This window comes from Lactuca sativa, chromosome 5 (genome assembly GCF_002870075.4).
Source record: "Lactuca sativa cultivar Salinas chromosome 5, Lsat_Salinas_v11, whole genome shotgun sequence".
In the NCBI taxonomy this organism is placed as follows: domain Eukaryota; kingdom Viridiplantae; phylum Streptophyta; class Magnoliopsida; order Asterales; family Asteraceae; genus Lactuca; species Lactuca sativa.
This window is the reverse complement of record NC_056627.2, coordinates 241121675-241135445: the sequence shown is the minus strand read 5'-3', so window position 1 is coordinate 241135445 and position 13771 is coordinate 241121675. Positions and strand designations below refer to the sequence as shown.

General features: G+C 38.3%; 1 protein-coding gene across 4 annotated transcripts; it reads right to left on the bottom strand.

Annotated features, from left to right (window-relative positions):
* Positions 1 to 2917: 2917 nt before the first annotated feature.
* On the bottom strand, positions 2918 to 5542 carry LOC111897899 (E3 ubiquitin-protein ligase At1g63170). 4 transcript variants are annotated; one of them, XM_023893846.3, is made up of 5 exons: positions 5351 to 5542; positions 4116 to 4876; positions 3917 to 4042; positions 3530 to 3836; positions 2918 to 3297 (listed from the first exon to the last, which is right to left on the bottom strand). In XM_023893846.3, exons 2-5 carry the CDS (start codon positions 4778 to 4780, stop codon positions 3106 to 3108), a joined length of 1290 nt encoding a protein of 429 aa, XP_023749614.1. In that variant the 5' UTR covers positions 4781 to 4876; positions 5351 to 5542; the 3' UTR covers positions 2918 to 3105. The 4 variants fall into 4 exon arrangements, with proteins under 4 accessions (XP_023749614.1, XP_023749617.1, XP_023749616.1 ...); XM_023893849.3 differs by having other exon boundaries at positions 4116 to 4862; XM_023893848.2 differs by lacking the exon at positions 5351 to 5542 and adding an exon at positions 5208 to 5346.
* Between the last annotated feature and the right edge of the window lie 8229 nt (positions 5543 to 13771).

Here is a 13771-nt window from a genome sequence, read left to right as displayed (position 1 = left end):
TAAATTACTAGACATTTGAAATTGAATACAATATGATTAAATTAAGTTATATGGATGGATTATCCATGAAGCTTAACATCTTATATCCATTAAATTGCAAAGGAAAGTATGTGATAGATGAAGATTGGAATGAAATCAAGTTCTATTAGACGAAAAACATTCTTATGAGCTTATTATGTTGTTAAATATGGATTGAAGAAACATTAACCAAGAAACACCAAGTGAAAGACAAGAAGTAATAGCTAGTCTTCACTAACTAACAATGTGAGCTCTTGTGGACTTTTCCTATTTGGGATACATGGCATAATACTAATAGTTTTGATCAAATAAAATCTTTAAAAGATTAAGTATTAGCTGTATACGAATGGAAAGATAAAAGTATGCTATAAGCTTTATGCTTAAAGTTTTAAACTTGTTGATACTTTGATATGTTAATTGTTTATATTATGCAAATTGATATTGTTTATGTGATTGAGTCACTAAGAAAAATGGTGATCATGCATATTTAGAGTAAATTGTATAGTAGATAAGAAGGATAATTGGCTAGCCCGTGGTGTCCCACAAGGGGATAAGCAAGACTCGATTAAGATGGTCCTCATTTGCAAAATAGATGTCTATAAACATGATGCGTGATATGAGATATGTTATCCTATTATAGTTAGTTTAAAAGGGTCACACAAGGCGACTTGATCATACCTGGACCCATGTGCATGTCCACAAGTAATTCCGTTGAAAATCTACCATAAAGAGAATTAAACTAGTTTTTATAAATAATAACTTTAATAAACACATAAATTATAAATGTCAGACCTATTACACCTATTCCACCTATATTACATGTCCAAGTTCTCAAAGAGCGATAGACAATTCACATATTACTTTGTAATTCAACTTATTTCCTAGAAACATATTACAAAGAATATAAAGTAGACAAGCGCACAAGTCCTTGTCATCGATGTGACAAACATCGCATTATGGATTATGTTATCAAAATCCTCAATTCTCAACGAGCTATTAGTTTTATTCGAGAAGACACGTTACCAACACGTTAATGTAACAATTTTTAATTTTTAATTTAATTTATTTATTTTTACATATAGATACCAACCGAATTTGAATCCAATTGTTAAACAAAACTCCAACTGTCCGCAAAACAACTCTAGGTCGCCAAATGAAAATCACAAGTGCTTCTTTGCGATTAATTCATCTAACCTCATGCAACATGACCCCATTAATACGGATGGGTTCCTGGAGGTCGGATTTATGTCTACCTAATATCCAAAGACCGTGGACTGAAATAATTATAGCCTTCTTCCTAGTAAACGATATAGGCTTCTATAACTTTGCCAACTATTTTTTTTGGAATTCATCTGCTCACTAAATATTATACTCATGCTACATTAACAAATAAATTGCTAAAGCTCAATAACAATAACGAGAACCTTAAATTACTAACCGGAACACCCGCAAAAACAACATTTTCGCAAGTATAGTACATAAAAGTAACTACAAAATACATAGTATAAAAGACGGAGAAACAAGATTTTTGCAGGTTAATCTCAATGTTAATTTTACAATTATAATACAACATAAAGTAAAAATATTACATCAAGCGTATAAAATGTACAAGAGACGGAAAAACTTACTGTAAGTGGTAAATTGTTGCTTTGTTCCATTTTCTTGAGAGAATTTCAGTAGATGCAAAATGAAAGTGTAAAAAAAAGGAAAATGATTTTTTTTTTTTTTTTTTTTTAAAAAACTTATATAAGGGGAGGGTGGAGGATCACATGTATGCACATTTCTCGGCCTAATCGCGGACCAAAAATGAGATTGACACAACTTTTACTCTTAAAATAATCTAATTTTTATTTAGATCTTGGAAATTGGTAAATGAGATTGACATAACTTTATCTTATAAAAAAGGTTGGCAGTCTTTGAATAATTTAGCTACGCGGTGTGTTTTTATAAATGTTATAGAAGTTTTGAGATATTCTTAAAGAACTTGAGCGTTCCGATTTTGTTTCAACCTATTTTCTAGAAAGGTAACGAACATTGGTTTTTGTTCATATTAAGGTAATCATGTTTTTTCGTACACATTTGATCATTTAACTTGTTTGACTTGTTTAAAATAAGGTAATATGATTGGTAATTAGCGGTAACATTATCCTATTATGAACAGGTCAAACAAATTTAATGGTCAAATGTGTATGAAAAAAACATGGTTATCTAAATATGGACAAAAACCAAAGTTCAATACCCATTTTGGTAATATTGGGTTATTTATGTTAAATGCAAGTAGTCATAAAATCCATTGATGTGACATGAAATTGGGTTGTCCGGTCTTTATGTATGAGGAAACGGTCAAGTCTTGGGCTAACCAGTTTAGGGCCAACTAGTTAGGGGTTAGGTTGTATATGCTTAAGGGGCTAGGTTGTATGTGCTTTAAAGACCTAGCAACACAGCCTAGCCCATGACTAGTCAGGACTGAACTGGGTTAAACTAAGCCTAACCTAATTGTTCATTGACTATCGGAGACTGATCCCAGACAAATTACCCTATTTTGAACAGGTCAAACAAGTTCAATAGTCAAATGTGAACGAAAAAAACATAATTACTTAAATGTGGACGAAGACCAAAGTTCGTTACCTTCCTAGGTCATTAACCCTTCCTTATATATTCCATATCATTTGGAATCAAATCCCATCTGATATGGAAGACCTTTGCATAACCGCAACCCATTGCAACATCAGACATGAGTCATGGTGATGACATGCCGTGTGATATCAGACCACAAAATCGACTAAGGAGACCCAAAGGCTAATGCAACAAGTTCATGAGTCCAAACTCATAATGCATGTGGGACCCACCTGTGATAACTATGAATGTATGTAGCATACAACAGTTGACACTTGACACATTGGAAAAATGTACGTTTATTACACATTTAGTTCGATTCAATTCATCTGTACATATACCTAACTTGGTAAACAGTAAATAAAAAGAGAAAAAGACATTCATATTTAACATTTTAACTCAACTCAAAAGAATCTCATCTGATTACACCAACAACATAACGTTCAAGTTTAGTTAAATTCCTTTGATTTTTCATGCTTGTTGCTGATTCGAGTCTTCTGTAGATGAATTGTCGTTACTACCCCCAATCTCAAACTTGCATAATGGACAAGATGCATTGATCTTCAGCCATTTGTCTACACATTGTATATGGAAGAAATGCGTGCAAGGAAGCTCTCTCAACAAATCATTATCCGCATATTTTGCCAGACATATGCAACAAACCTATCCACCATTTTTCAACCATTAAACAAAAGGCTAAAATGGTCATTTACTCACATTCACACATTTCATTATACAACCACCTACATCACTTGCCCTTATGTTTTCCTCCCAAATCCTTTCATGTTAAAACTGATACGAATATTTTGAAAATTTACTTTTTTTTGACATGTAAGGGTAAAATGGTCATTTAGTCTCGTAACAATACTGTGGATTAATAAGTTAAAGAACTTACAGCATCTTCCCCAGAAATGACACGTTCTTTTTCAGTTCCTGCTGCTAGAATCCCACCTTCATCAACACCTGAATCATCATCTTTCATCATTTCATTATTATTATTATTATTTGTGTTTTTCTTTAGTTTAAATTTGTGTGTTGGCAAAGCACTGATGGAATCTTCACTTGCTCCTCTCATTTGATTCATATCCTCACGAACACCAAGGATTGAAATGATACAAGGCAAACAGCAACAAATCATTCCACATAAAATGAAAGGCATCGCGTATCCAATACAGCTAAACGTAAGAAACACTATACATAGCCTGCAATTAATCAAACAAACAACACCACTCATTTGTTACTCAAGGGTAAAATCGTCATTGTTTCACTCGTGTTAAAGTACCTGTACAAATTGGGAGCATCAGCAGAGGATGAATGTCCTCCAAATATCCAGACATTTCCAACTACAAACCATACAGCAAAGAAGCAATCTAAAGCCATTTTGAAATGGTCCACAAGCATACTAAGCCTGTTAACAATTAATTGAATCACATTTATTGCTAACTAATGATATATATATTAAAAAAAATGGCTATGATTACCTGGCATTGGACCCCACATTAAGACCATTCCAAGTGTCTGGAGATGTGGGTGGACGTGTTTCCTCTTCTGAAGAACGAGCAAAGGAGATTGTGATATAAGAATTTGGTTCTGGTGTATGGTTAGCTTCAGAAGGTGGTTGTCTAGCTTGACTTGACCCTGGTTCAGTAGATTGATTTCTATGGAGATATCGCCAGTATAAAAATGGAAGACTTGCAAAACATCCAGCTGCATACCCCACAATCCAAGCAAACAATGGAGTCTGTGGGTTCTCCTTTTGTGATATACATAAGACAACAATGGATGCAATGATTTGCCCCAAAGTGAACACTAATTCGATTGAAATCCATAGCAGTGTGTCGAATGGGCTCCATCTTCGCCTCCCAAACCCTTCTCCTCTCCTTCCAACTCCATTTGAAGTTGAACCACTGGATGATGATCGAATCAGTTGAGAAGTGGAAGCTCTAGGGCTGTTTGATAAGCCATGAGAAAGAGAATTAGTTGATGCGTTTGATGAGGAAGAAGCATCATCATCATCATCATCATCACCTCTTTCCAAATCGATTATATGTTCATTTTCATGGTGTACTCGGCTCTCGATGAGCAAGGGGAAACTGTCTGTTGCATGGTCTATGTTCTGTTCTTCGGGGGTTACAGTTACAGCCATTCTAGTTTGGTGAAAGTTAGGGAGGAAACAATCGCATAATTGGCGTTATCAAGAACAGATGCTTTAGTCTCCTTCACGATTCCTGCAATATGTAAGCTGGATAGAATGTTATACCTTCTCCTTCGATGATAAATTTCATGAAAGGGTAAAACACAGACACACGCAACTTGAATTCAGCTGAACAAACATCACGGCTTCGATTTTAAGCCATCAATTTAATCATATTCAGCAACGAAGCTAGAAAAATCGAACTAAAACTATACTTATCCATCATCGAAATCTTCAATATCGCATCAATTTTGTTAGGATTACAGGAAATCGATGATAAATTAACAATCGATGAATAACCTAAAATCGTAAGACTCAAACGAAATTTCACCAACATCATAAAGAATAAAAACAAGAATCCAACGATCAGTTCATATACCAATTCCGTATCAGAATGAAATCCACATGATGCGATAATGAAATTCAAAACCAAGAAATTGAAGAGCAGATTACAAACAAACGGTACGAAATTGAACAAAAGAATCTTTCAAAAGGCAGGGTTAGGAATTAAAGAAAACGTACCAGTGATTCGAGGTCAATTAAAGGATTTTTGTAGAAAAAAGGACCTTAGTTGCGGTTAAATTCTCTTTTTATTTTCTTCCCCAAGAAAGAATCACAGCTTTTATCCCCTGTTTGTTGAGAAACCGGTCAAAAGGGGGAATTTTGAGCAAAAGTCAAACGTTCATGCCCCAAAGGCCCAACCCTTCGATCAATATTTCCGTCCCCGCCTAACAAAGTTATTTCAATATGATACGATTATTTCTAGAGAAAAATACAAATTTGGTCCAGGGATTTGTGGTTTTATGTGATTTTGGACCTTATGTTTTTTAAAATGTAAATTTAATCACTTCAGACTAGGCGTAAGCATTTGGACATGTGGACCGGACTGAAACCGTTCTTTTGGACCCCGGACTGGTTTTCGGTTCTAGGATTTGAGGGCGGTCCGGTCCGGTTCGGTTGGTTCAGGGTAAATACCAGTTGGACTCGTTTTTTTATAAAAAAAGTTAAATTTTTGAACAAACATGTCTCATTTGTTTTAAGTCGGATTGATATGCGGTTTTTTTCAACGTGTAATTTAGAATTTGTAGATGACTTTAAACTATAATTTTATTGTTTTTGGTGTTATATTCAACCATTTACAATCAATCAAAGTTGGGATATCAAAACTGAAATATTTCAGCTTTTCAGCAATAAATTAAAATTTTGTATTCTGTAAAATTGTTTAAACAAACATATCTCATTCGTTTTTAGTCGGATTAACATGTAGTTTTTTTTTTCAACTTATAATTTAGAGTTTGTAGATGATTTTAGACTATAATTTTGTTGTTTTTGATATTATATTCAATGAGTTACAATCAATCAAAGTTAGAATATATCAAAGCTGAAATATTTCAGTTTTTCAACAATTTTTTTAGACTGTAATTTTAATTTTATGTATCTTCTAACAGATAAATCATATGAAAGGGATGTTGATAGAGTATCGGATCCAATGAATAACAAGTTACGAACCTATTTGAAAGAGAATATAGTAAATTATAAAAAATATTTTTTAATTCTCGGTTGGTGGAGAGTAAACGTGATTAGGTTCCCGACAGTTGCTTAGATGACGAAAGGTGATTACTTTTTTTAGTCTTACATAGTGTCTTTATAAATTAATGTCGTTAGAATTTAATTCTTTTGTTGTTAGATATATTGACGATACAAATCTCAAGTGTGGCGTCCGAGTCCGCGTTTAGCACATGTGGTAGAGTTGTAACTGAGTATCAGACTAGTTTATCGACGTTGATGTTGAAGCTTTGTTATGCACCCAAGATTGAGTGAAAAAGTCTACAAATCCAATAATTGACAACATTGATGACATCTTGATGGATGATGATATATCTTTGGGTAAAAAATTTATACTTGTTCTTTTTTATACAATTATTACTTTTTTTTATTAAATGCTAACAACATTTTCATTTTATGTAGAGATTGCATAAGCTTTAAATATGTTAGATTTAGATGATAATGATATGGGGAGGAGGCCAATGGAAGATTAGATTATGACGTTTGTTAGTTGGATTAATTTTAAAGTTTAAACTATGATTTTTGATGTTATGGTAATTACTTTTGTATGTTTGTGTTAAGAACTTAAAATTATTAACTTTTGTTGGTAAACTTTATATATATGTTAGTTGGTAAACATGTTAGATTTAGATGACAATATATGTATGTTTGTGTTAAATCGTTACTTGTCCAAACGGGTCCAAGAACCGGAAAACCCGAACCTGGACCCGGACACAGACACAGACCCGAACACAACTCATCTGGTCCGGTCCACGGTCCACAATATTCTCCGTAACCGGTTCGGTCTAAGAGCCGGTCTGGTCCGGTCCAAATGCTCACCCCTATTTCAGACGGGTTTCTTGTAATTTTGGTTTCTAAAAATAACACTTATTTAACTTTTCTGTTAATCTTTATGAGATGACAATTTTAGTGCCTTTTATGTAAAAGATAATTTATTTATCTATTATAATAATAAAATAATAGTCCCAACAAAACCCTAACGCAACCCACATATACTCCTTACCTCTTCTTCTTCTCCGGCTCACAACTCAACATTTACCTTCTTCTCACCACCTCTGCTTCATTTTCTTCGGATATTTCCAGGTATGTCTTTGTTCCCTTCGACCCTAATACCTTCTAACACTAAAATATTTTCAAGCTCAACAAGAAGCTTGTTCACAACCGGTCAGAAATCATCATCACTTGCATCAAAACAATTATGATTTTCATCAAAGAATTTCTCCCTTATAAAAAAATGGAAGAAATGTTTGAATGACGATTTTGATTTGTAATTAACATAAGGTTACACCGACTACACATGAGTGGCTGAAGAGTATCTTTTTATTCTATTCCTCATCTTCTTTCTTGCACGAATTTGGAAATAAGTAAAGAGTGCGATTTTGATTACATATCAGAGATTCTTTTAAACCAGAACGTGATGCTCTCGAATAGGACTTTAGGGATTATTTTGATCCCAAAACTAAACCGAAAACATGAAAACCGAAAATGAGGAAATATGGGAACTGAAAATATCGGTTAAGTTCTAATTCTACTTTTTCGGCTCTAGAACCGTAATGAATCGAACTTCTAAAGCCCATTGTTGTTTTTTGCATTTTAAGGTAGCATTTTCATATTATCTAGTGGTTTATTTTACCATTACAATGTCATTGATATAAAATTAAAACCTTGGTGAGAAAAAACCAACAACCCATGTTTAGGATTGTGTAACTAAACTATTTCTTAACTAAGATTGACAACCCTAGCATTGGGAGTGAGATTTGAAGATTTTTAGTGCGTTTTGTGTATTCTTGTTTGTAAAAGAAGATCATCAAAGAAGTGGTTTTTGTCTCAAGTCCTTGGATCCAACATTTTCTCTTCATTGTGCACATTTTGGAGGTATAAAGCTCCAACCTTGATGCATGTCTCTTTAGATCTTGGTTAAGCTTAGATTTCCACTCTTTTGTCTCAAAACCTAGATCTTTGTGAGTATGGAATACTCCAAAGCATTTAATTTGTCCTTTTAGACGTTTTAGGGTATTTTATGTCATAAAAATGCAAGCTTGGTTCTTGGTTTTCTTCCATGCAAGAGTTATGGAGTTGTAAATGGTTGAATGAGTTAGGTTTTTGATGTTGGGCTCCTTGTAGCCATGCAAAGTCATAAAGGTTGACACTTTATGGCCTTAGATGTCTTATTGAGCTTAGATATGAATTTCAGACATTAGGTATTAAGGAATTAAGACCTTAATAAAAGGTTTTGAACCATGGTGCGTATGCTTGACGTAAATGGAAGTATGTTGCGCGTACCGCACCTTGACCCCGTTTTCCCTTCTGTATCAGACGCTTGTACGCGGGGCGTACTGCTTAGATTCAACGTTTGGGGTTGTTCTTTTGGGTCTTGGGCCATTAGGAGTTTGGCTTATTAAGTTGCGCTATGAATGGAAAGGGTAAAATGACCTTTTTGCTTTTATTTAGGATATTGGAATATTTGGACTCTTCATTATGGGTTAGAATTGTAATTATTAATTAGGGTTATTTTTGGAATATGATTAGTGTAAGGAGCCATGTTAGCAGCAGCTCAAGTGTGCGGTTCAGTTATCTACTTTTGGAGGTGAGTCTTCTTACCATACTAGTGGGTCGAAGACACCAATGCCGACCCCCTGATCTATATGTGTTGGATGTATGTGGTTGTGTGACTATGTTTGATATGATTGAATGATATATATAGAGCCAATATGGGATTAGATTCATTAGGGACTCGATGGTTGATACAGACCCGACCAAGCTACATGTTGGCATATGGGTTGATACGGACCCGACAAAATTACATGCTATCATATAGGGTTAATACGGACCTGACACAGCCACATGATTTATATGTATATGTTTATTGTATGTGGTATTTTGGGGAAGCTCACTAAGCTTTGTGCTTACAGTCAAGGTTGTAAAAATCATTTGACGTTACCTAGTCGGTAGACTGGGGTTAAGGGATTAATCGGCTAGGCGAAGATTAATCGGGGACCATTAACTGTTAATTTGTTGAATTTTAAAAAAATAAATATGAGTAATATCATATAAAAGTTCATAAATACCACTAATATCATAACAAAATAGGTTAAGATGATTAATAAAAGACTAATCATACCTTAAATAGTTTCTATTGAGATATAACTTCTTCAAAGTGTTAAATTTTCTTCAAGTTATATTGATTCACTCATTGTGTATGCAGGGATTAATCGCTAGGCGCCCTCTAATCGGTCGAGTAGCACCTAGGGATTAATCGGAGATTAATCGGGACCTAATCGAGTGTAACATCCCGAAATATCAAGAGTAGAGCTGAAGGGCTAAAAGAGTAAGTTTGGGAAAGAGCGACTCGGCGAGTCCACGGGTGGACTCGGCGAGTAGAGTTGCGACTTGGTCGCGTGTTAAGTAGCCGACTCGGCGAGTCAGTGAGATGGACTCGGCGAGTAGGCGCTGAGTGGAGAAAACCCTAATTCTCGGGGTTGAGCCCTATATAAAGAACATTATGTTTCCTTCACAGCCTCTTTATCACCCTTGAGTCCCAGAAACCCTAAAGTCGTGGAGAAACCCCATTGTTGAGTGGATTGGAGCTTGGAGAAGTATTTGTTGAAGAAAGTTTGGGAGTTTGAAAGTGTGGAGCAAGGGGCTTTGCTTGGATTCGAGTTTCCTTGCAGATTGGGGCGTTCTTTTGAGGTAATATCTCATTCTTAGGCTGTTGTTATCTTGTTTCTTCATTTTGGGGTTTGAGGGAAGCTTATCTTGGGTTATATTGGAGTCTAGAGGTTAGATCTGAGGTTGCTACCTCAGATCTGGAATGGAGAAGAGTTGGAATGCAGGAAAGTCCCTGTGTTGAGTGTTGGATGAAGCTATCTTGTCCCAAACCTTAGCCCTAATGTGCAAAATGCATAGATCTCTTGGGATTCTCGTAAAGTTTGCCACTTTACGTGATGGATGAGTTGTAGGAGGCTAGATCTATGTTTTGGATCAATTGCATGGTCTGGAATGCTTCTGTATGGATTCAGACCGGTGGTACTCGGCGAGTCACATGGGTGTACTCGACGAGTTGCTTGAAGATGAGCTGGGACTCGACGAGTTGGAAGAACAACTCAGCGCGTCCGATGAAGATGGCCTGAAACTCGGCGAGTTGTATGAACAACTCGACGAGTAGGTTGATGATAGCCTTAGACTTGACGAGTCTGTTCTTGGACTCGGCGAGTCTTGTCGAAGAGTCCCAATATTTCCTGGTTGAGTCGAGAATCGGTGAATCAAGGGTTGACTCGATGAGTTGTGTGCGAGTGGACTCAAAGTTGTTGGACTCGGCGAGTCACGGGGTGACTCGGCGAGTTAGGTCGCGGATTGAGTGAAGTTCTGAGTATGGGAACTCGGCGAGTCATCGGGTTGACTCGGCGAGTAGGGTCAGTCAGGGGTTGACTTTGACCTTGTCTTTGACCAAGGGTTATCCAATGGTTTCCAGGGGTATTTTGGTAATTGCTGATTATTGTTTTGAGTTTAGTGCATTGGTGGCTGTCCAGTGGTGGAGATCGTATCAGTGATCGGAGCAGCTTGGGTTATCTGTTCAGTCGGCAATTTCGAGGTGAGTTATCCTCACTATATCAATAGGGTTTAAGGCACCAAGGCCGACCCTTTATCGGATGAAAATCCGGGTAGTTGTCTGTTGTTATGATATTGCGGGATATGGGCCGAAAGGCATTACGTTATGGGCCGGAAGGCATTATGTGTTGTGGGCCGGAAGGCATTGCGATGTGGACCGGAAGGTCATGGCATGGAAAGGCGTATGTGCGTAGTTAGTATGTTGGCTGAGTAGTAGGGTGATGTTATGCTAGTGATCGGCTAGGCTGGTATTTTGGTTAGGGTAATGATATGTTATGTGATCTGTTGATCGATTTGCTGACTGTGGACCGTTATATGATTATATGTTATGTGCACGGTTGCTTGGTCTGGAGTGTGACCCGGTATGCATGGTTATTCTATGTTCTGTTATGTTATGTATGCTTTTTATGTTGTGGGCCGGAAGGCAATATGTTATGGGCCAGAAGGCAATATGTTATGGGCCGGAAGGCAATATGTTATGGGCCAGAAGGCAATATGTTTTGGACCGGAAGGTCGTGGCCTGGAACGGCGTATATGTGGTTGGTATTTTGGGGGTAACTCACTAAGCTTTCGGGCTTACAGTTGTGGTTTTATGTTTTCAGGTTCTCAGGAGACTGTGGCAAGGCAAAGGCGTGATCGTACCGTTACTCGTGTTGGTGTTTTATGAAATGGACCTGGGAAATATTCTGTTAAATAATGTATTGAAAACCTTTCTGTAACAACGTTATTAAAATGGGTGGTTTTTGAAAAGTTTTTAATTGTTGTGAAATTTTGGTCGTTACAAGTTGGTATCAGAGCCTTGGTTTGAGTGAATTGGAGGAACACTCGTGTAACTCCAGTCTCAAATCGAGGAAGGTTTTAAAAGAGAAATTAAAATGGTTTTTAAATTAAGTAAAAGGAGGACGCGGAGGTACGATCAGCCGGAGCCAGTAAGTAACCCCAAATTACCATTCATGACATTTGTTTTATTGAGCTTTGATAGAACAGCATGCTAGAGTTAGGCTAGGGATCTTCAGGAATTCATGTTAATGTTGCCTGATTTGTGATGCCTGTAGCCTAGGGTTCCTTATGGGAGATTCTCAGTGTTCCTCTAGTGGTGAGGGTTGAGCGTTGTTATGCATGATTCTATAGGGTGTTGTGGTAGTACTTCATACAAATATGGGTAGGTGTGGAAGGTAGTATGGGCCCGTACTACTGAAAGCATAGGACCCATACGCGTATCAGGGAAACCATGATATCTAGGGTTGGGTTGAGAGAGTTGGATTCCAGGATTGTGGGAAGTGTTTGAGATATTGTGGTGTTTTTCAGTATGGAGATCCTGAGGCATGCTAGGGGTGGATCCGGATCATGATCGGGAGCTGGAGAGAGAGTTCCAGGTGGATCGGTGCCGCCCGAGGTTATCGGTCAGATGAGCACGAGCGAGTTGGATGCGAGGATTCGCGAGATCCTGCATGATGAGGTTGCTGCATTGTTCCGAGCTGAGTTGCCGGAGTTGTTTGGGTCGATCAAGACCGCCATGGTTGAGTATTTTGATGAGCACTATGCGGCTCTAGCGGAGACGGCTGCCGCGGCGGCTACAGCGGCTGTAGCAGCGGCAGGGGGAGGAGCTGGTAGGGATTTTCAGTATCGGGACTTCGATAATACGGAGCCTCCCACTTTTAATGGAGTTCAGGACTCGATTGTTGCTATGAGGTGGTTATCAGACGTGGAGGGGTGTTTCTTCATGTGTTCATGCCCTGCTGATCTGAGGGTGAGGTGTGCTCTGAACCTGTTGAGGCTCAGGGCGAAGGATTGGTGGAGATTGACCACGGGGTCATACTCGGATGCGCAGAGGGCTGCGGTTTCATGGGATCAGTTCAGAGAGATGTTCAGCACTCGTTATGTTCCGCAAATGGAGAGGGAGAGATTGGCTCAGGAGTTCCTGGAGCTGAAGCAGGATTCGGAGTCGGTGACTGAGATCACCAGGATGTTCGCTGAGAGGGCGATGTCTTGCCCTGAGTTCGCTTCGGAGCAGAATCAGATGTATCGATATCTGAGCATGCTCAAGAGGGACATCAGACATTTTTTGTCTGCGTAGAGGTGCGGGACCTTGTTGGAATTGCAGGAGGCCGCCAGGCGACGTGAGTTAGAGGTTGAGTTGCAGTTGCGTGAACTGAGGTAGGCTCCGATGCAGTCGCAGCCAGCGCTGAAACGGTCTAAGACCGTTGATATTGGAGTGGGGGATCTGAGCAGCCACACTTGTGGGAAGTGTGGGAGGAGTCACGCCGGAGTTTGTTGGTCCGGTGGTGCATGCCGCAAGTGCGGAAAGGAGGGGCACTATACGAGGGATTGTCGGCAGTCAGTGCCGATTCGAGATTTGAGGATATGTTATCATTGTCATCAGGTTGGACACTTGAGGGTCAACTGTCCACAGCTTGCTACAGGGCCAGTGCAAGCCCCAACACCGGCCACGTTGAGGATCACGGGTGGAGGTCTGAGTGGAGCGAAGCCCCCAAAGGCTTAGGGTCGTGCTTTTCAGCTTGCAGCGGAGGAGGTTAGAGTAGTGCCGGATGCAGCTGCGGGTATGTTTCTTCTTGTTGTCTTGTGATTATTGTGATGTATTGTTGTGTGCTGGTATCTTTGTGTGGTTTCGATACGGTATTTGTCGTTTTGCGGGATGTGGTTGCTAATGAGTTATTGTTTTGAGAAATTTCATTGGTTATCTTCCATGAGAATTATTAGTGGGAATCTGGCATGGGTTTGAAGGTCGGGTAGCATCGACTTTCCGAG

What these genes read in the sequence shown, in the direction of transcription:
- LOC111897899 (XM_023893846.3), bottom strand. Translation starts at nt 4,780, where the DNA reads ATGGCTGTAACTGTAACCCCCGAAGAACAGAACATAGACCATGCAACA. An exon ending in AATGTGGGGTCCAATGCCAG is followed by an intron (nt 4,043 to 4,115) that starts GTAATCATAGCC and finishes AATTGTTAACAG; the next exon opens with GCTTAGTATGCTTGTGGACC. An exon ending in GATGCTCCCAATTTGTACAG is followed by an intron (nt 3,837 to 3,916) that starts GTACTTTAACAC and finishes GATTAATTGCAG; the next exon opens with GCTATGTATAGTGTTTCTTA.